Source organism: Acipenser ruthenus, chromosome 55, assembly GCF_902713425.1.
Source record: "Acipenser ruthenus chromosome 55, fAciRut3.2 maternal haplotype, whole genome shotgun sequence".
NCBI lineage: Eukaryota > Metazoa > Chordata > Actinopteri > Acipenseriformes > Acipenseridae > Acipenser > Acipenser ruthenus.
The window spans coordinates 2,085,876-2,106,747 of record NC_081243.1 but is presented as its reverse complement, the minus strand read 5'-3'; the positions used below and the strand labels follow the sequence as shown (position 1 = coordinate 2,106,747).

Sequence of the window (20,872 nt, the reverse complement as noted above, 5' to 3'; positions counted from 1 at the left end):
AAATGTTTGGATACACTGCTATTTTATTGCTTACTGGCTCGTTCACAGAAGTCTTAAAATAACAATATGTTTTGTTGGAAAATAATAATACAAAATAACGTTTTTTGACTGATTCAAATTAAGCTGCAGATGGATTTATTTTCCTAAGTTTTCTTTTGGTTAAGTGGCGCAGCGGGATGTTGCAAGCTAACTGAATGTGATTTTGCAAGTTGTATTTGGTTGTACAGTGTAGTGGTGAAAAGACTGATGCACTCGCGTTTCCTTCTGTATTGTGCGAGTTCGTCTTTTTTGTGAGAGATAACGGCTGGACGTTCTAGTTAGTGTTCAGAAATTAGGATTTAAGAGTTATGTTTTTGTGCACGTTGTACTGGTTTTACTCAAAGTGATTCCTGTTCAGGTATTTATGAATGGGAATAATAAGAGACATGCACTTCTTTCTTGTTTAATGACCAAGAAAAATAACCGCATTTCTAAAATTTTTAATTATACAAAGATACCTAATTTAAAGGTTTGATAAAAATGTCTGTTTAGTTTTTGCAATTTAAAATTAACGTGTTTCATTTTTTTCACTCTGTGCATATTCTATGTGATTTCCATCTTTCACAATATTTATTAAAATGAATAAAGGACAGTTTAGATTAGGTTTATTTGTAATGTTACAGGTTTAAACATATACAATGTTTTTAATCTGACATTTTCCCCAGTTCTAATAGTGGGCCGCAGTGCCTAATGCAGCTGAACAGATGGGCCTCAGGTAAAAAAAAGTTTGGGAACCCCTGCATTAGAGTGCTCTGGCCTAGCCGAGGTTGTGCATGTTTTTATAGATGTAAGAGACATCTAGTGATCTGCTACTTTGGATCACATTTGTTCTGGATGAATGAGATATAATACAACATTGATGAATACACTCCACAAAAAAGAAAAAAAAACTAAAGACAGGGAGAGAAAGAAGGAGAGAAAGAGAGACGGGGGATGGTAAACTCTGCATTGCAGCAAGTCTGTTGGGAAAGAGTTTGAAATCTGCAGTCCTCTCTCTCTCTCTCTCTCTCTCTCTCTCTCTCTCTCTCTCTCTCTCTCTCTCTCTCTCCCTCCTTCATTACAATTTATCATTTATGAGAAAAAAACAGCAACCAAGAGACAGACACACACTGAGACAAACTGAGGCGCACACACACACACTGAGACCCTGAGTCCATTATTATTAAACAGACTAGCCTTATTTAGCAGATTGACTGCACATGTATTTAAGCACTGATGCAGCTATGCCGACAAGTGCCTGTTAAAAAAAAACTACAGCCCCCACAATGCACCTGACTAGAATGCTGCAGCTTTTACTGCCAAATGAATGCTTGTGTGTGGAATATGAATATGCAGATGGTCTTGATTGTTTTTCATGATACATTTCAAAGGAGTTTTTATTTCCCTGTCAGTTTGGAACAGGAGATCCTACAGGAAGAGGGGGTGCTGGATGTAGAGCTGCTGCTTCAGGTATGTGTTGTATTAACACTGTGTTTTAAAGCTGGTTGGCCAGGTTATTATTGTTGAACTCCTGAGAAACTCAACTCTGCCTATTGTCGGCATTACTGCTCCATCCTTTTGAAGTGATATTAAAGGGGTGGGACTGACACACACACAATCACTTGTGCTGAAGAGGGTCCTTTGCAAGTTTCATTGCAATCTGACAAGTCGCTTTATAGATATATGTTAAATATAAGTGTGACAGACAGACACACACACACACACACACACACAGACAGATGGATGGACGGACAGCCCCAGATTTTGTAAGAAAGCCATTGGTTAGTTTCAGCCCAATGGGATGAGAGGTTCTCTAGATATATAGTGCTCTGTTGCATTTCCTCATTCATCTCGGTTCCCTCGTACAGCTGTTCCTAATACACAGAGAGAGCTGATACTGAGGTCGATCAGGGGGAATAAACTACACAGTATCATTGAGCAACCTGCTACAGAACAACAAGGGAGGAGAGGAAAGGGAAGGACTGAGGGAGGGAGAGAGGAGTGGAGGGAGGGAGGGGAGTCCCCTGCTTTGAGACCTTGGCTCAGCCTGGTTGTCTGCTCTGCTGCCTGTGTCTCTCCTTCATGTGTCCTTGAACATGCGGCAGAGAGGGAGGGAGGGAGGGAGAGAGAGTGTGTGGAGGAGAGTGGAGCGAGGAAAATAGAGAGATAGATCCAACAGTATTGATCACATCCTGTCTCCCATCCCATTCATCTCTACCCACCATAACATAATGCAGCGGGATCAGCCAAAATGTAATATAATAGTGCCATCTAGTGCACAGCTGTAGTATTGCAAGCAATACAAATGGAAATGTACATTATGTAAGTGATTGCACAAAGAAGCACTCAGAATGACTGCAAACATCAAAAAAAACAATGCAACAAACAACATTCAAATTAAGGGGACTGTCATATCAGAGTGAACGGTTTGTAAACAAAGTGAAATGGAACTGTGAGACATCATAGAATACAGCTGTGTACCAACATGCGGACTGTACCATTGACATGGCCAGAGATAAAGAGGGTCGTTTTAGTGGACAACACTGTTCATGAAACCTAAGTTAGAAAACGACGGCAACAAGAGGAACACGTTTGTTGCCTGCGTGTTGCCTTGCAGTTTGCAGTGGTCACACGAGAGACAAGCATGCAGTCCACAAGCTGGCAACACACAGGCAACAATATAATGCAAACCAATCATAATACACGTTTTTGTGACGAGATGTAAACATGCTGTGAAGGAACGCTGCTGCTGCTTATAATAGCAATGTTAGACGAGGAAGAGGAGGAGAGTAGAAAAAAAAGAACGTTTTGGGTTTGGCCCTGGGTTATGAGACGTGGAGAGATATTATTGTATCACTTGCTTTTAAACTTGCCCAAAAAACAAATCTTATGACTTTTTTTTCTAAAATGTGGTGAACAAGTAGTACGCAACCATTACAACCTTTTCATTTTTTATCTCGTGAGCAAAAAAAAAATCATTTTTTTATTGTCTTTTGTTTTCATTTATTGTAAAATAACCAAATACATGCATTTCAAACAAAGGAAACACAAAGTAACAGATGGCTCCACGGGAACCTTTTATTTTCTTATCTATAATTATTTCTCAAACCACTAAAAAAACCAAACCATGCGTCCACATCGCCATTTTACTATCATGTGACACTGCTATCAAATATGATTGGCTGGTATTGAAAATGTTGCCCTCGTGTCGCCTGAAAAATAGAACCTCGTCCTAAATGGGAGACCCGTCGCGGGTGTGGTGCCAGGGTGTCGCGGGTGTGACGCTGGGGTATTCACCAGGGAGGTCACACGAGCCGACAAGCAGGCAACAGCTGTCGTCCCCTTGTTGCTGTCGACAAAAGTCGCTCGTGTGACCAGGCCTTTAGGTCAGAGATCATGGTCAGCAGCACATTTGCCAGGAAGGGTTCGTATAGCACTGTGAATATGAAGTCCCTGTATACGTTACTCCGTGGTGTGGCAGACTCGAATATCAACTTCCTGTATACGTGTGACAGAAATACAATGATTCTTGGTTGTAAATCTCCCTCCTGACCTGTGAGGGCGCTAAGCAGCGAGAACAGAGTTCCCTGGACGGGCTGGCCTGACAGTTCTTTCCCAGAGTTCAAGGGAAGTCGGCCAGCTAGAAAGGGGGCGTGACTCCATTGCAATAACGCATTGACCCGGAAGGGAAACGACGTGGCAGCCACAGATTGGAGAGACGGTTGCACTCGTTTACCAAGGGGTCATGTGTGACGGTATAAAAGGGGACGGAGAATCGCAATCTGTTCCTTCGCTTGGTTTGTGTTTTGAACCTAGAAGGACTGTGAGAGATCCCGTATAGAGACCAGTATTGTGAGTGTTTTGTTTGTTTGTCTGTGTGTAATTTGTCTTGTTTGTAAATTAGTAGACGGCTAGACGGAGCTGTTGCCAAGGGCCAGCACTAAACCAGAACAGCACTGCACTACTGTCACAAAAATAAACTGTATCACCCACCACGAGCACTACTGCACGCACCCAGGACTGGTGACCGTGTTGGTATTATTGTGGGGTGGATACTTATTGTATATTCTTTGGGTCTGCAAGCCCGTTATGGTCTACCGCGTGCAGTACACATTGTTGTGTATTGTCTGGGAATTATTGTTTCTGGTCACCAGACCTGGATAAAAATAAAAGCCTTTCCAAACAGGATTACAAATCTCTCTGTTTCATTACCACACTGCATCACCCCTGCAACTGTTTCCACTCAGCCACTTTGCCACAATACGTTACTCCGTGGTGTGGCAGACTGGAATATGAAGTCCCTGTATACGTTACTCTGGTGTGGCAGTGTCCTTGTTGTATAAGAGATGTCATCTCGTGTCGTTTAGGAGAGAGGACAGTGAAGGGAAGCTGAGCTGCTCTAACTGTGTGAAATGACCTCTCTTGTGACACAGTGGCAATCAAAAGGTTAATTTTTCTTGCACAACACCCACGATCACATTTGTCAATGACTATAATAATACTAATATGATAATACAAATGAACAAGACTATTACTACTACTAATAACAAGCCAGCTTACCGTCCGTGGGCGAGCTGTTGAGTCGACGGCAGAGTTCGTACACGTCCCCGTAGCTCTCCTCCACTTTCTGCAGTGCCTCCGGCCCCCGCAGCTCCATGAGCTCCCGCAGCTCCTCCAGACTGCACCCGAAACCCCCGGCATGACTAGCCTCGGCCTCTCCGCCCCCCCGCTGCGCTTTCGGGTAGAACCCCACCGCGCTGTTCGCTAAATCACCCATCCTTCCTGCAGAGCAGCTGTGAACCACGGCTCCAATCAAGTGCTTCTTGACGTTTCCTTTGTAGTAGTTTGGGAGTTTTGGGAGTTTGTGCGTTTTGTAATAATTCAATATATGAAATAACTTTGTGCTTTATTCCAGATTTTCTTTCTATTATTATTATTATTATTATTATTATTATTATTATTATTATTATTATTATTATTATTATTATTACTAGTTTGTCTGTAATTTCTTACTTTTTTCAATTTCTTCCTTTTATTGAAATTCCGTTCCCTTTCTCTCCCTGTGTTTCTCCCCTCCCAGGTAGACGGCTGTGTGTCTCAGCTCTAGCAGTGAGTGATACTGTGTCTCAGCTCTAGCAGTGAGTGATGCTGTCGTGTCTCAGCTCTAGCAGTGAGTGATGCTGTGTGTCTCAGCTCTAGCAGTGAGTGATGCTGTGTGTCTCAGCTCTAGTAGTAAGTGATGCTGTGTCTCAGCTCTAGCAGTGAGTGATGCTGTGTGTCTCAGCTCTAGTAGTGAGTGATGCTGTGTGTCTCAGCTCTAGCAGTGAGTGATGCTGTGTGTCTCAGCTCTAGTAGTGAGTGATGCTTTGTGTCTCAGCTCTAGCAGTGAGTGATGCTGTGTCTCAGCTCTAGCAGTGAGTGATGCTGTGTGTCTCAGCTCTAGCAGTGAGTGATGCTGTGTCTCAGCTCTAGTAGTGAGTGATGCTGTGTCTCAGCTCTAGTAGTGAGTGATGCTGTCGTGTCTCAGCTCTAGTAGTAAGTGATGCTGTGTGTCTCAGCTCTAGCAGTGAGTGATGCTGTGTCTCAGCTCTAGCAGTGAGTGATGCTGTGTGTCTCAGCTCTAGTAGTGAGTGATGCTGTGTCTCAGCTCTAGTAGTGAGTGATGCTGTCGTGTCTCAGCTCTAGTAGTAAGTGATGCTGTGTGTCTCAGCTCTAGCAGTGAGTGATGCTGTGTCTCAGCTCTAGCAGTGAGTGATGCTGTGTGTCTCAGCTCTAGTAGTAAGTGATGCTGTGTGTCTCAGCTCTAGCAGTGAGTGATGCTGTGTCTCAGCTCTAGCAGTGAGTGATGCTGTCGTGTCTCAGCTCTAGTAGTAAGTGATGCTGTCGTGTACTGTCTTGATAAGAAGGGTTCTGTTGTGTTCCTGGCTGTTGCTAGATCGGTCCCAATCCATGGGGAGTGTTGTTCTAGTCCAGGGGTGACCTTGAATGCCAGTCTTCAGTTTGTTGGGGGTAAGGGTCAGTGCTGGGGTCAAAGGTCAGGGGTTAGCACACCTGGAATCTCTGCAGCTCTCCTCAACCCTGAAAACAGGAATAAGAATCAGTCAGCTTTCATCAGGAAATTCTGAAACAAATACACCCGGAGAAATCAGAGGCTGATTAAACTACAGCTGCATTTTATACACCTGTAAAAATTCAAAGCCAGGGGGCTCCCGAGTGGCGCATCCGGTAAAGGCACTCCGTGTGGAGTGCAGGATGCGCCCTATAGCCTGGGGGTCGGGAGTTCCCAGGGGGTGGTGCACAATTGGCAGAGCGCCGCCCGGGTGGGGAGAGTCTAGATCGTCCTTGGCTCACAGTGCACCAGCGACCCCTGTAGACTGGCCGGGCACCTGCAGGCCTGCCTGTAAGCTACCTGGAGATGCGTGGTCCTCTGATGCTGTAGCTCCAAGGTGGTTGCTGTGTCATTTTTAATTTTAAAATTTCAAGTTTAAGACAGAAGTTAGCTACCGGTATATGTGAATTAATATTACAGCAAACATGTGTTTTTAATATATAACATAAATGGACCTTACAAATACATTTACACAATCTTTCTGGCAATGTGGAGAAATATAGGACTCCTAGCTGTAAGTATTTGTTTTATTAATAACAGCATAGTGTCATTAAGAAGATAAGAAAGTTTACAAATGAGAGGAGGCCATTCAGCCCATCTTTCTCATTTGGTTGTTAGTAGCTTATTGATCCCAGAATCTCATCAAGCAGCTTCTTGAATGATCCCAGGGTTTCAGCTTCAACAACATTACTGGGGAGTTGGCTCCAGATCCTCACAATTCTCTGTGTAAAAAAGTCTCTCCTATTTTCTGTTCTGAATGCCCCTTTATCTAATCTCCATTTGTGACCCCTGGTCCTTGTTTCTTTTTTCAGGTTGAAAAAGTCCCCTGGGTCGACATTGTCAATACCTTTTAGGATTTTGAATGTTTGAATCAGATCACCGCGTAGTCTTCTTTGTTCAAGACTGAATAGATTCAATTATTTTAGCCTGTCTGCATACGACATGCCTTTTAAACATTGATGCTTTTAAAAAAACAACTAAAAACGCATCTACGTACAGGCATTTTATCATGGTTAGGATTTATGTGATTGTGACAGGGTGCTCGTGTCACGTGTGTGGGTAATCGCTGCTTAAGCAATACAGAGAGACATGGGAGGTGGAGTTGAAACGCCAGCACAGGCTTGCAGGATTTCGTAATACAAACACAGTACAAAAACTACAAATAAAAAGTGCCACACAGGGAACCGGCTACACTATGTAACCCTCGCTGTACATTACATGGGATCACTATCCCCTAAACCAGGGGTCTCCAATCCTGATCTTTGAGGGCCGATGTCCCTCCTGGTTTTTGTACCCTAAATTACCTAATAAGCACTTAATTGGTCCAATTTAGGGTACAGTTGGAACAAAAACCAGAAAGGACACTGGCCCTCCAGGACCAGGATTGGAGACCCCTGCCCTAAACAGCTACCCCTGCTTAGCTGTCGTTCCTGCAGAGCGAACTCTCTCCTCTTGAATAAACTGACGGACACTCGGTCAAGACCCGCCCACCTGCTGATTGAGGTCCAGCACAGCCAATCGCTTGCTGCCGTTCCCCTCAACCAAGCCTAGCAGGCAGAAAGTCTCAATCGAGCGCCTGTCTGTAAACAATAATTTAATCACACAAATCAACTCCAAAAAGACACACAATAAACCCATTTCCCCATATAAAATTACACCAACACTAATTTCCACATGTGCAGGGCAATCACCCTGCTATAGTGATCTACGCAACTTCTAGTGTATATATGCTTGTGTAATTGCTACCTGTTTTATGTTTGTTGTGTTTTGGTGCTGTTGTTTTAAACTGTACAGCGCATCTTTCATATTAATTTATATAATGCTATAGGCTATTGGTTCGCACAGTGCCTTCCCTAAAATGGCAATGCTTTCAGTTTTGTATATTTCCTAATTTAGATTATGTATCCCTCTATACCTGTGTTCTCAAATCTGTGTGTAGCCATCTAAATTTAGACAAATGCATCATTTACTGTTCATTTGCATACATTACAATAAACTGCCTAGACGGCGAACATACTAAAGTCTAAAACTCTGAAAATCACATTGATTGCTCATCGTCTAAATCCAATGTAACCTTATGGAGGGTTTTGGTCATCTGTGTGCTCAAACAGCACCACTGGTCGTTTAGAAACATCAACTTACAACAGTCACGCTGGAAAATCACGGCTCTAACAAGCTTGTCTAAGATAAGGTGTAACTTTAGACGTATGACTAAAATTTAGTCACCTTTGAAAATCTACCCCACAGTCTCCCTCACCCCAGATTCTGATCCACTATATTACATGTGCTAAAAAGGGAACCCTTATCCTCTACTAGAGAAATGCTGAGCTTGAAAAGAGAGAGAATGAGAAAGACAGAGGGGGAGAAATGGGAAGACAGTAAGAGGGAGGGGTTAGATAGATAGATCGATAGATAGATAGTCTCAATAGTATTTCAGAAGCAGCATCACTGCAGTGGGCTATCAGGCAGAGAACACCCAGGGTACCCCCCTCTCCACCTCCCTTTCACCCCCCTCCTAAGCCCCTCTCTACTTCCCCTTCACCCCCTCCTAACCTTCACCCCCCCTCTCCACCTCCCCTTCACTCCCGCCTACACCCCACTTCACGTCCCCTTCACCCCCCGCCTACACCCCTCTCCACCTCCTCTTCCTTCCCACCCCTCTCCTACCCCCTCCACCCACTGCCCCCTACACCTCAGCTTCACCCCCCTGCCCCCCCTGATGAGGGGGGATGGTTTGAATTGTGACCCTCTCTTCTCCTGGGGGTAGTGGGTAGGAGGTAGGGGGTGGAGATGATGGTGTAGAGAGTAGGCTGTGGAGTCTGCATAGAGACACAGCCCCCTCCTCTGTTGTCTATGTTGCTATGGTGTTCCCGCCTCTGTTTGCCTTCCTGTGTGTCTTTCTGGTTTCCGTGGAAACTAGCTCATGCTTCGTTTAGGCTGCACTTCAACTCTGTGGATTGTTCAGTTTGTGTTCAGCATTCAGCCCACATCACCACCCTCCATTCCTGCACACAATCAGAGGACCTGGGGATTCAGCTCCCTGTTTCAGGACTCTTAATCACAAGCCCCATTTGCAAAGTAAAGAAACCTTCAACGGTAAAACCACCATCTGTTTTAATGTATCAAACCTTTGGGGGAAATATTTAATTAACTCTCTGTCTCTCTGCACCACCCAGCCCCCCAGACTGGAACCCAGGCCTCCAGAGAAAGGTGAGAGGCTGTTTGCTGGTGCACTGGCTCGGGGGAGTGCTGAACTCACACAGATGTTAAAGAAATCCCATTTTCTTCTTATGTAATATGTGTGTGGGATTACAGACAGCTCTGCTGCATTCTTGTTGACTTACGTCCTGTTTCCTTTGACAGAAGAAATGGTTGTTTTTTAATTGCAAATCACATGTATGAGAAGTCAACCAATTACCGCTTAGAATTTGTCAATGTTCCAGTCTCTCTTATGACCCTGTGTATAGATGGTATTGTTCTTAAGTTAAGAAATCAACAGCACTTCTTAATAGCCATTGCTGAGCACAATGTGAGTTTCTGTGGTTTATAGTAAGGTAGGACTTAAGAACATAAGAACATAAGAAAGCTTACAAACGAGAGGAGGCCATTCAGCCCATCTTGCTCGTTTGGTTGTTAGTAGCTTATTGATCCCAGAATCTCATCCCAGGGTGTCAGCTTCAACAACATTACTAGAGAGTTGGTTCCAGACTCCCACAATTCTCTGTGTAAAAAAGTGCCTCCTATTTTCTGTTCTAAATGCCCCTTTATCTAATCTCTGGTCTCTTGTTTCTTTTTTAAGGTCGAAAAAGTCTTAATATTGTCAATACCTTTTAGAATTTGGAATGCTTGAATCAGATCGCCACGTAGTCTTCTTTTTCAAGACTGAATAGATTCAATTCTTTTAGCCTGTCTGCATATGACATGCCTTTTAAACCCGGGATAATTCTGGTCGCTCTTCTTTGCACTCTTTCTAGAGCAGCAATATCCTTTTTGTAACGAGGTGACCAGAACTGAATTGAAGGCCTAGTGTGAACACTGCAGACACTTTCTCGTTTTTTTTTTTTTTTTTAAATAGATAGGACAGTGAGGAAGCAGAATATTTTACATTGTCAGACAACATTCAGAGGGTGTGTGTACTACAAGAACGGAGACTTTCTTTCAACAAGCAGGCATACTTGAATACTGTACTTTTGTGTGTTTGGGCAGATTGATTTGGAACATTCAAGGTCCTTTATCAGAGATTTAAGCCCTTGTATTGACCAATCAGGTTAAAGGAAATCTCTGATCCATTTTCTAATTCGTTATAATGTGTCAAACTAGTTAAGCTCGTACATTATCAGGCAACCAACCCGATATCTTGTTTCAGGTCTGCCTATAATAGTCTTATTTCAATCACGGAAACAAAGCAAATACATTATGTCAAGTTTACACAGCAGTTAACTCGTTTACAGTTGCATACGATACACACACAGCGTTCCTGTTATGCTGCTCTCTAATACTGTACTTAAATATTTTCACTTGTAATAATTGCCATGAAAATAAATTGCTACAGTCCTCATGAAAATAAATGTAGTACTCCATTGTATCTGCAAAAGATTTTTTAAAATTCACATATTTTCTTTATTATTAATTTACAAACAATATTGCTAGTTTCTTGTATTTTTTCGTCTTAGTTTCTTTTTCTTTTCTTTTACTTTTCTTTCTTTGATTTCCTCTTTCTGTGTCAGTCCAAACACACGCAGTTGCTACATAGGACTACTTTGCTTTTTATAGTGTGTTCAATTGTTAAAGTTCCTGATTGCACCACTAAATAAACCTGGTTTCAGCGGGTTTGAACACAGAGCTCCGTTGTCTATTTGGGACCCCACTGCACTGTCATCAGAATCGTTTTGGCGAATATGTTAATGATACCACGTCCCGAAATGTATGCCTACCCATGGTGATGGGGCAGACGCTCTATAACGGTGTGTGACCAGGCTGGTTGGTGGTGACGTCAGGCCAGGAAGCAAGTAGAGAACAGAGTGGTGTAGTGAATTGCACTGTTGCACCGGTTTATTATAAATGAACAAAATAAAAGGTTTAACCCTTAGCGGTCCATTTATTTAAAAGTATTTTTTTCACAGTAAAACAAGTTTAAAAGGCACTGCATATCAACAGGACACTCAGTACTGCATCTCCAGCACCGCTCCACCCCTTGTTCGCTGTATTTTTCACATACCTCTTCATAGTTGTGCATACTGATAAATCATCTCCTGATCACTTGTTTTATCACCAAACTCCTCAATAATGAGATCCAAGTCATTATTTTATTGCTATAACATCTCCAAAAGCTCTGTAAATGTCTGTGATATTCTTTGAGCTCTGGATGCAGAAGCAGCTTTGTTTATGGCCATGTTGTCTCTGTGGTGCCGGGGCTATGTGTATTGCTCAGATACGCCCTTTTTTTTCGGCTTCTCTTGGCTCCTATCGGTCTCACTCGGCCATTGAATGGGTTTCTTGGCTTTTTCCGGAGAAAAAACGACTAGAGACCTGTGCTTTACGTCTTTTTGATGATGTTGGACCGGAAAGGGAAAATCGTAATGTCGGACCTGGTCCGACATAGGACCGCAAGGGGTTAAACACAAAACACTTGAACACAAAACAGAATGGCAAGTTGGCCAAACGAACAGACAAACAAACAGTGGACAAAACAAACAAGTATCAGCACATGTAGCAATTGTTATTATTGTTGTTTTTACTCTTAACTCTCTCCTGTTCTCTCCTCACCGAACACCCAACCCCGAGTGAGTGAAACACTGCGTCTTTAGTACAGGATCGGGGGAGGTGGCGTCGTGCTTAGACTCGGATTCACGCTGTGATCAGAATACAGCCCTATGTATTAACTTAGAGCAGGTCATTCACACAGCTCGAATTGTTTACCGTTTTACTGCTGGAAATATTTCATTGTTCTAGTAAAACCCTTTGCTGATGTTTGCAATGATTCTGAGGGATTACTAGGACTTCTTTATTGTGTCTGTGTTGAGGTGCTTTAACTATATGAGTTCAGGGGCTGCTCTTCAGTTCTAGTCGCCTGCTATAGAAGTATGTGAGCTAGATCAGCCAGTGTCTTTATATTAGTGTCAGCGCCATCTAGTGCACAACAGTGTACTGCCAGCAAAACAAAAGGAAACTTAATCCAAAGGCAGACCACTACTTGGTGCTGGCTCTGACTTTTATAAAGACATTTTGGCAGGCAACTAGAATTTAAGAGTAGGTCCTGAACTCACCCTAATATAATAAAATATTATTCAGGGATATTATTGAAACTAGAAGTAACTGAGTCCAGCAGACCAGCGTTTTGACAAGTGCTTTCATCAGTGTGATTGAAATGGGAAGAAACTGAGTCAAGCAGACACCCTTTTCTAGGTCACCTCAGCAGTGTCTTCTGGTTCATGTTGCTGTCTGTAAGCATGTCAGTCAAGAGGGGAAGCAGCTGATTGGTTAACAAAAGGAATGAAGCTACTGAGGGGTGGTGACCAGGGGACCTTGGAAGTGCAACACTATCTAAAAACATTGTTCGCAAATTTCTTTAACTTACTGTAGATGCAGATATCATGCTATAACATGTGTTTCAAAGCTGCACATTTCAGAATTGTTTCACTAATGGAAGTGCAAAACAGGCTAGATTTAGGCAATTATTTTATCAGCTACAACTACTTTGAGAGCTCTGAATATAGGAGAGTATTTTGTGCGGAAGAATTGCAGTCTTATTTCTTTCTCTTCTACACTCCCCTTTTCACAAAACATTCCTGTCATTATAGAGCGCATAGGAAACTCAGGGTGTTAATTAGGTCTGAGCTAAAAATACCTCCTCTGAGAAAATCTCACTCAATACCCACTGAAGATCAAGTTACTGTAACGCAGTGATGCGAACTATACCCCACATGATCCTTAATGGCAGCCAGACAGACAATGCCATGGCAAAAACACAGGGCACTACAATGGCGCTGTGTTACAAGTCAGGGCAGTTACAATGGGGTGAGGCTGGTAGAATGGGACCACAGTATGCTAACATCATGACAAGTTTAGGTTCTTGGTTGGTAGCTGCTACTAAATGCTGAATAGGGTGTGTGTACAGCAGCTGTAATTTCACCCTTTCTGCAGGAGTAGCACCTAAGTGTGTAAGTGGAAAAATCTCAAGACAAAATCACATTTGCAGAGGGGTATTTCAAAAACTTCACAGTCTAGCTTTTGGGAGTCTTGTAGAAATTGCAGTTTCCCCTAGTGGTTGAAAAAGGCTGTTAGTTTAGTGCGGCTGATCAGTAATGGGGAGCAGAAACAGCCGCAGAGAATGAAGGAGAACACACACTATAGGGTTTTAAACAGGGGAGAGGCAAAATATGATGGAATGTTCCTTATGAATCTGGTGAACTAAATCAATGATGTAATGAAGAAAAAACTGAATTTTAAAGTAATGACCACTAGGGGGTGTAATTGTCAGCGATCCACAAACTGCACAATCTTACAGGAGAGCAATCCAGTACAAACTGCACAATCTTACAGGAGAGAAATCCAGTACAAACTGCACAATCTTACAGGAGAGCAATCCAGTACAAACTGCACAATCTTACAGGAGAGCAATCCAGTACAAACTGCACAATCTTACAGGTGAGCAATCCAGTACAAACTGCACAATCTTACAGGAGAGCAATCCAGTACAAACTGCACAATCTTACAGGAGAGCAATCCAGTACAAACTGCACAATCTTACAGGAGTAGAATCTTATAGACCCCCTGCCACGGCAGCACATTCATAATCAGAGCTATTAGTCAGATGAAAAAGTGATGTCAACAGTATTACAGAATAATATAGAATAAAAATTAGCAGTGAAACGTTTCATCACAATTTGCAAGTGATTCTCCTGATTTTTGCTAAATGAAATTCTGATGGAAGTAAAGACTTATGGACGTATATACGGACAGACAGACACCTCCATACATTTGAGTACCAATCACTGCTCTTCTTGTGACTGACGTGTTTTCAATGTTAGTTCCTCTCGAAGTTGAAGTGTAGCACTGAAGTATCTGCAGGAGCATTTAATACATATTCTTCACTAAGCTTATTAACAAATGTGCGTTTTTCATATTGGAAAATCAGAGAGCTCTGACATGATGGTAAGACACCGTCAGTCACAAGGATGGTTCATATGGGTGCCCTTCTCTCCCACTCAGATTTTAATGATCAAGCCATCAGTCCAGTGGTACTTCATAATGAATTTCTAGTAGTGATGAGCACCAATATCGATATGATTATCGATATTGATAATAATTTTCATATTGCGATATTGTGGGATTTAAACATTTGCGCTTCATCAATAACTTGCGAGCTTTTGGTGAAATACACGTGGTGTATCTAACTACTAAGCTAGTCTTAACAATAATATCAATTTGCTATGCTTTAATGGATTTATTTTTAAATAGAAGAATGGACACAATTTTCAGAAATATCACACACCACATACAATACAAAGAGATGTACGGACAGCTCGCAGAGACATGCTTTTTATTGCTAATACTGCTACAATACTAACACAGTATCATCACATTTATTTTATATTGATACAATAACCCTGTACATAAAAAGAATTGTCAACCTTGTAGGCACAGAAACCCTGCACACTAAGGTATTATTGAAACATTTTACTTCATTGATTGGCATTTAGGTACCAAATGCTATTGCATTCTGCATCAAGTTTGGCACTATTGGCCATCTGTAGGGTGCTACTCCATGGACATTATGAAGCAAAGGATCAGTAAGTTAAAGTAAGTTATTGCTTTTCATATGTAAATAGCTGTTAACGTCTGTTATGTCAATGTATATATATATATATATATATATATATATATATATATATATATATATATATATATATCTGTTGTGTTTCTGTGTGTTGGAAGAATATATAAGAGTATTATTGATATCGATGTTGCATGTTCTTTTCTTTTTTCTTTTTTAAATTTAGAATCTTCAATTATTTTACCCCCAATTTTCCTTGCTCACTAAATATTGGTCTCTCTGATTAGGGAGTCTCATCTTTAAATATCAGCTGAAGACAAATCCCACCCACTAATATTATCAATTTACTCCCAATGCTGAATCACTGTGTGGGACAATTGTTCTTCATTTTACCCCAAAAACATGTTTCTGTAATGGTGACTGCCAAGAATGACAGCACCTTGAACTCTCTAGCAGTCTTAAAAAGGTTTACCATTTACAATGCCATGAAATAACATTTAGATCCTACTGGGACACTATTTGAAATCAGACTTGTGCATTTCCATCAGAAGCTCATTGAGATCAAATCCAATTCAAAAGGACTGCTGCCAGCCTGCCAGTCTGTCTGTCTGCCTGCCTGCCTGCCTGCCTGCCTGCCTGCCTGCCTGTCTGTCTGTCTGCTTGCTTGCTTGCCTGTCTGTCTGCCTGCCTGTCTGTCTGTCTGTCTGCTTGCCTGCCTGTCTGTCTATCTGTCTGTCTGTCTCTGTCTGCCTGCCTGTTTGTCTGCCTGGCCCAGGTAGGATTGTGGGCTGGCTGAACTCGATCTCTCCACACTGATGGTGGACGTTTCCTACGTCCAATGCACTGGAAATAGGCTGTAAGGTACTGTACATGAAGGCTGTGAATATATTATACTGTCATATTGAAAGTTACTGAATTTATGTATAAACAGCAGTTCTGTCAAATGCAGCTGATCTTTGACGTGCTGTAATGTCTGGCTGCAGATTGGATTGTAGACTGCAAGTGGAGTCTGAACCAGTTTGAAACTGGGAACAAGATGAGGTTTACTGACTGGCTTCATAGTGCAGATGGAAATGCAGCAGTAGTCTACTTTCATCTGTCATTCTTTAAAAACTTTTACTGGGTCACCTCTCTTTCTCCTCACTGTATTCCTAAACTGGGTTACTGTGGCTCCTAACTAGGACAGCAGCGAATACCCTGCAGACCACAAACAGGAGCATTCCAACGCAAATCTATTATTAACACTCTGCAGCATACTGTCTGCTTACAGGAGTCCCACCCAAACCCACTTCCTTCCCTCTTATTAGTGTTATTAAAATGATTACTGCACCCTTTAAAGGAGTGCTAATCATCTTCAAAATCCATTCTCTGTTAATTTGGAAGATGCAAATATTTCAAACACAGCGCTGTAGACAAAGTGCTGCATCCTGGTATTTGTTGCTGTAGGTCACATCATTGCAGAGAGTTTGAACTACAACACAGTATGAAGTGATTGGAAGAGAATGGATTTCAAAGCTTTGATTAGCACTCCTTTAAAGGAGGACCAGCAATAATGTTGCCAGTGATAAGAGGGAAGGAAAGGCAAGTCAACACCTTCTTGTCTGTCAAAGACTTCCTGAAAGTAAATCAGCCAGATTTAGCAGATATTTTAAAATGAACTGCCTATTTGAGACCTGCATAGTGAATGGAAGAATGTGCATGACCCACTGAAAACACACAAAAAGAAACGTCCAATAGCCCTCACGCACACCACACTGATGAAGGCAGTAGTTTGCCTGGCTGACCTACCTATACAGCATCACAAGATCCACTCAATAAGAGAAGAAATAGATATTGCAAACGGGAAAATATCTCTACATTAAAAACTTCTGAATACAGTATATCATGCCAAACTATTAAACATCATGCCAAACGTTTGGACTAGTTGTCTTTCCCAATGTCACTGAATTTATTAAGCTTCCTTTAGTATGAATAGAGAATGTAGAAATCAGGTCAGAAATGTGGCTTGTTACAGGTTCACACTGCTGAAGTAGGCAGCTGTCTCGGGTTTGTCTTTCTGTTTTTAGTTCAGTTCTGCCCGGTTCTGATTTCAGCACCATGGACAAGGCATTCATAACACTAATTTCAGAACCATGGACAGGGCATTCATAACACTGATTTCAGCACCATGGACAGGGCCTGATTTCAGCACCATGGACAGGGCATTCATAACACTGATTTCTGCACCATGGACAGGGCATTCAGAACACTGATTTCAGCACCATGGACAGGGCATTCAGAACACTGCACAGAGAAACACAGTGCTGGCATGGGGCAGGGGGATTGACTGCACAGACAGGCATACACACGGACTGCACAGACAGACAGGCTTACGCACAGACAGACAAAAAGGCATACACACAGACTGACGGACAGATACTACAGTTTTAAATCTACATAGACAGACAGATAGACACAGATAGAGACTGGTCGACGATAGATGACATACAAACAGATAGATAGATAGATAGATAGATAGATAGATAGATAGATAGATAGATAGATAGATAGATAACGTTTAAACTATAAAAAGGGCAGATTCGCTGTATGTTACCTAGTATTAGCAATCAAATAACCTATTTCAGAACCCACAGACCTCGATATACTCTGCGCACACACACACACACACACACACAGGCAGTCTTTCTCTAGCTGGACAGGATGCCCTTACAATGCCCCTGACTCGGTTAGCGGGGTCTGCTGCAATACACCTCCCTTCCCCCCTCCCGAGAAATAATGGGAAAAAATGTCATTGGCGACTTCAGAACATCCTTGACACGGCAACCGAGCATGGAATCCCGCCTACCAGCGCCACCGACCAACCGCGGCAAAGGTCTACCTCTTACGTCACGGAGAAGGACCAATGGGTGGTTTGGGGGAGAGAGCTAGCGGGTTAGACCGTCTCTATTGCTGTAGGAACCTCCCCCTACCCTGCAGTCGAGAACATTTAGAAAGAAAAATAATCTTTCTCCGGTATATAGCAATGCAGCAATATATTATAATCAGCGAAATCATTCGGGGAGAGAGGAATGCAGAGAGAGTGATACTTTAGCACAGATGTATAACCTTACCGACTATTTTCTTGTATTATTTTGACTCAATAATGTGTCCTTATAAACAACCTTCAAATATGCCCCCCCCCCACCTCCCCAACACACACAGACCCCACCTCCCCTAGCTCTCTTTCCCCATTCACTCAAGACCGATCATTTGAATTTGAAGAATCAGCGCCCCGTCAAAGCCCAGTGCACGCATTGTTGCATTCATCCCACTGTAGCACAACGACTTTTTTACATAATGGATTTTTTCTTGACTGTACAATAACATTATTAAGCATATATATATATATATATATATATATATATATATATATATATATATATATATATATATATATATATATATATATATATATATAAACACTAAAAAGAATCACACTTCTAAATAAATAAATAGAAATGTCAAATCTGAGAAAATAAATCAGAACTTATGGGAACCAAACACGCTGTACAAACCCGAGCCCGTCCCGGATGCTCTTGAATGATCAATTCACACGTACTAGTGTGCGCCCATGCAACCGAGTTTACAGCCTGATTGAATATTGTATTTGACCGGAGCCGAGGAGCGAAGCGAAGCTCTGCGATCATAATGGAGATTTTTTTTTTCCCGCAGCATCATCGCACAGCAGCAGCATTTCAAACACTGTCCAGGCAACCGACACTTGCATTGAAATGATTCAATTAACAAAAAATACACATGAAATCCTAACCGCGAATCTGTAGGCAACGCGCTGAATTCGGTCAATACACTTAAAATATACCTACCTAGAGAAAACATGCCAGAGGTTACTGTTCTAAACTCTTGTTAAAAACACAGGAAATGAATAAATAAATGCATAATGTTGTACTTACCAGGCCATGATTTGTTGAAGACGTTGTTTAGACTGACACACGAATTAAATTTTGTGTCCAATAAAAATATATCTAAAAAAAATGACAGTTGTGTCTTTAAAGAAAAAAAAAACAAAAAGGTCCCTATTTATATATTTATATACATACACAAACAAACATAGATATACATATAGGTATATATCATTTGGAATATCTATGTATATATAATACAATCTATGTGCTTTTCCTCTTTCAAAAACAAATGGTTAATGCACGGAACTGCAGGCGATGCGAGGGTCTACATGCTGCTCCCGAACAGAACGCCAGTCTCTTCTCGGTGTTCCATCTGCAGAACGCAACATCCGAGAGAGATGCGCGGGGGGGATGCGCATCGACACCGCCTTCCAAAAACACACTGACAGCACCCCAGTCCCACTCCGGCACCGCTCCGCGTCACAGGACAGCTACCTAGACGGGTATATTTAGAAATGCATGGGTGGGGGAATAGTTGGCTGGTCAGGTATTTGGGTGTCGTCCCCTGTAAAGCGAGTTGGTCCGTTCCCGGTATGAACCTTATGTGTCTGTGCTGTGGGTACCACACACAGTTCCAATCATTGAAATAACTGCAGTCCCCAAAGCTGTGCAAAGAGCACACGGTCTCCTCTGTGTCACTCACACGCTGTACAGAGGGCCCTGAAAAGTCACCGAGGCCCCGTGCCCCGCCTATAAAGTTTTTAGAACGGAAGGAAAAAGATACGAGGACATTATTTTATGTTGTTTATTTAAATAATATTTGCAGGACCTGTGTGGTTTTGTACTGGGCAAATAAACAGCTTGTTCTTTGTGACATTCAAATTCAATATAAAAAACAATAAGAAATGCAGCGATGACAGAATATTTGTTGTAGACACGATACTTAGTTTAAAATTGTAATCCATCAAACGTGAATTTGAACAGTAATGTCGTTATTGAAATACTGAGAAGACTAAAGAGTGCTTGCATGCATCAACTTTTGTGTGACATTAATTATAAAATGCCATTCAGCCATAAAATAAGCTTAAACACATCATAACTAATGAGGGTTGCAGCTCCAGCTTTTCGGTTGACCAGTCGATTTGATTGGCTGTTTGGCTGTGTTCTGATTTATACTCATGAATATGCATTTTACTTTTGTTAATGTCAGCTTTGAGGCTCCTTGCAAACCACAGCCCTATGAACTCGACACAACCCTACTACCAGTGTCAATCACACAATGTTTGAAATAAACCCTCAAGTATCCCACTTCAAATGCAAAAGTCAACTACTTCTACAAGTACACCAGAATGAATATTTATACCTTGCATGGTATTGTAGAGTGCTGTATACTCTGCATGGTATTGTAGAGTACTGTATACCCTGCATGGTATTGTAGAGTGCTGTATACCCTGCATGGTATTGTAGAGTGCTGTATACTCTGCATGGTATTGTAGAGTGCTGTATACCCTGCATGGTATTGTAGAATGCTGTATACCCTGCATGGTATTGTAGAGTGCTGTATACCCTGCATGGTATTGTAGAGTGCTGTATACCCTGCATGGTATTGTAGAGTGCTGTATATTCTGCATGGTATTGTAGAGTGCTGTATACCTTGCATGGTATTGTAGAGTGCTGTATACCCTGCATGGTATTGTAGAGTGCTGTATACTCTGCATGGTATTGTAGAGTGCTGTATACCCTGCATGGTATTGTAGAGTGATGTATACCCTGCAGCTTTTTGGGGCTATCATATCAAATTCTACTGCCAGTGGGCAACCCCTAAAGATTGCTGCCGGTAGTTTAACATAAAGACAGAAGAAAAAGAAACATTGCTATTTTATTGCTGGTAGAGAAAGGTAATTATTAATTGGTTTTGTGGAGCTACAGGCAGCAGTGAACTCAGCAGCCTTAGAGCCAGTAATAATATCTTACAGGCAATAAAACCAGTAATATTATCATACAGACAGTAACACTCTTACAGAACATCAGTAATATTATCATACAGACAGCAACAGAGTTGTATTG

At 41.9% G+C, this 20,872-nt stretch overlaps 1 protein-coding gene across 6 annotated transcripts in view; it reads right to left on the bottom strand.

Moving 5' to 3' along the window:
* The window catches only part of atp2b3b (ATPase plasma membrane Ca2+ transporting 3b), a 72,690-nt gene extending 53,509 nt beyond the window's left edge, over nt 1-19,181 (bottom strand). For 3 of the 6 annotated variants that reach the window (XM_034002454.3, XM_059017107.1, XM_059017108.1), the window contains exons 1-2: nt 18,854-19,181; nt 4,579-6,096 (exon numbers count right to left, since the gene is read on the bottom strand). In XM_034002454.3, coding sequence (XP_033858345.3) covers nt 4,579-4,795 — 217 coding nt within the window. In that variant the 5' untranslated portion in view covers nt 4,796-6,096; nt 18,854-19,181. The remainder of the gene's footprint in view (nt 1-4,578; nt 6,097-18,853) is intronic. The other 3 variants (XM_034002450.3, XM_034002451.3, XM_034002452.3) reach the window with 1 other exon arrangement.
* Between the last annotated feature and the right edge of the window lie 1,691 nt (nt 19,182-20,872).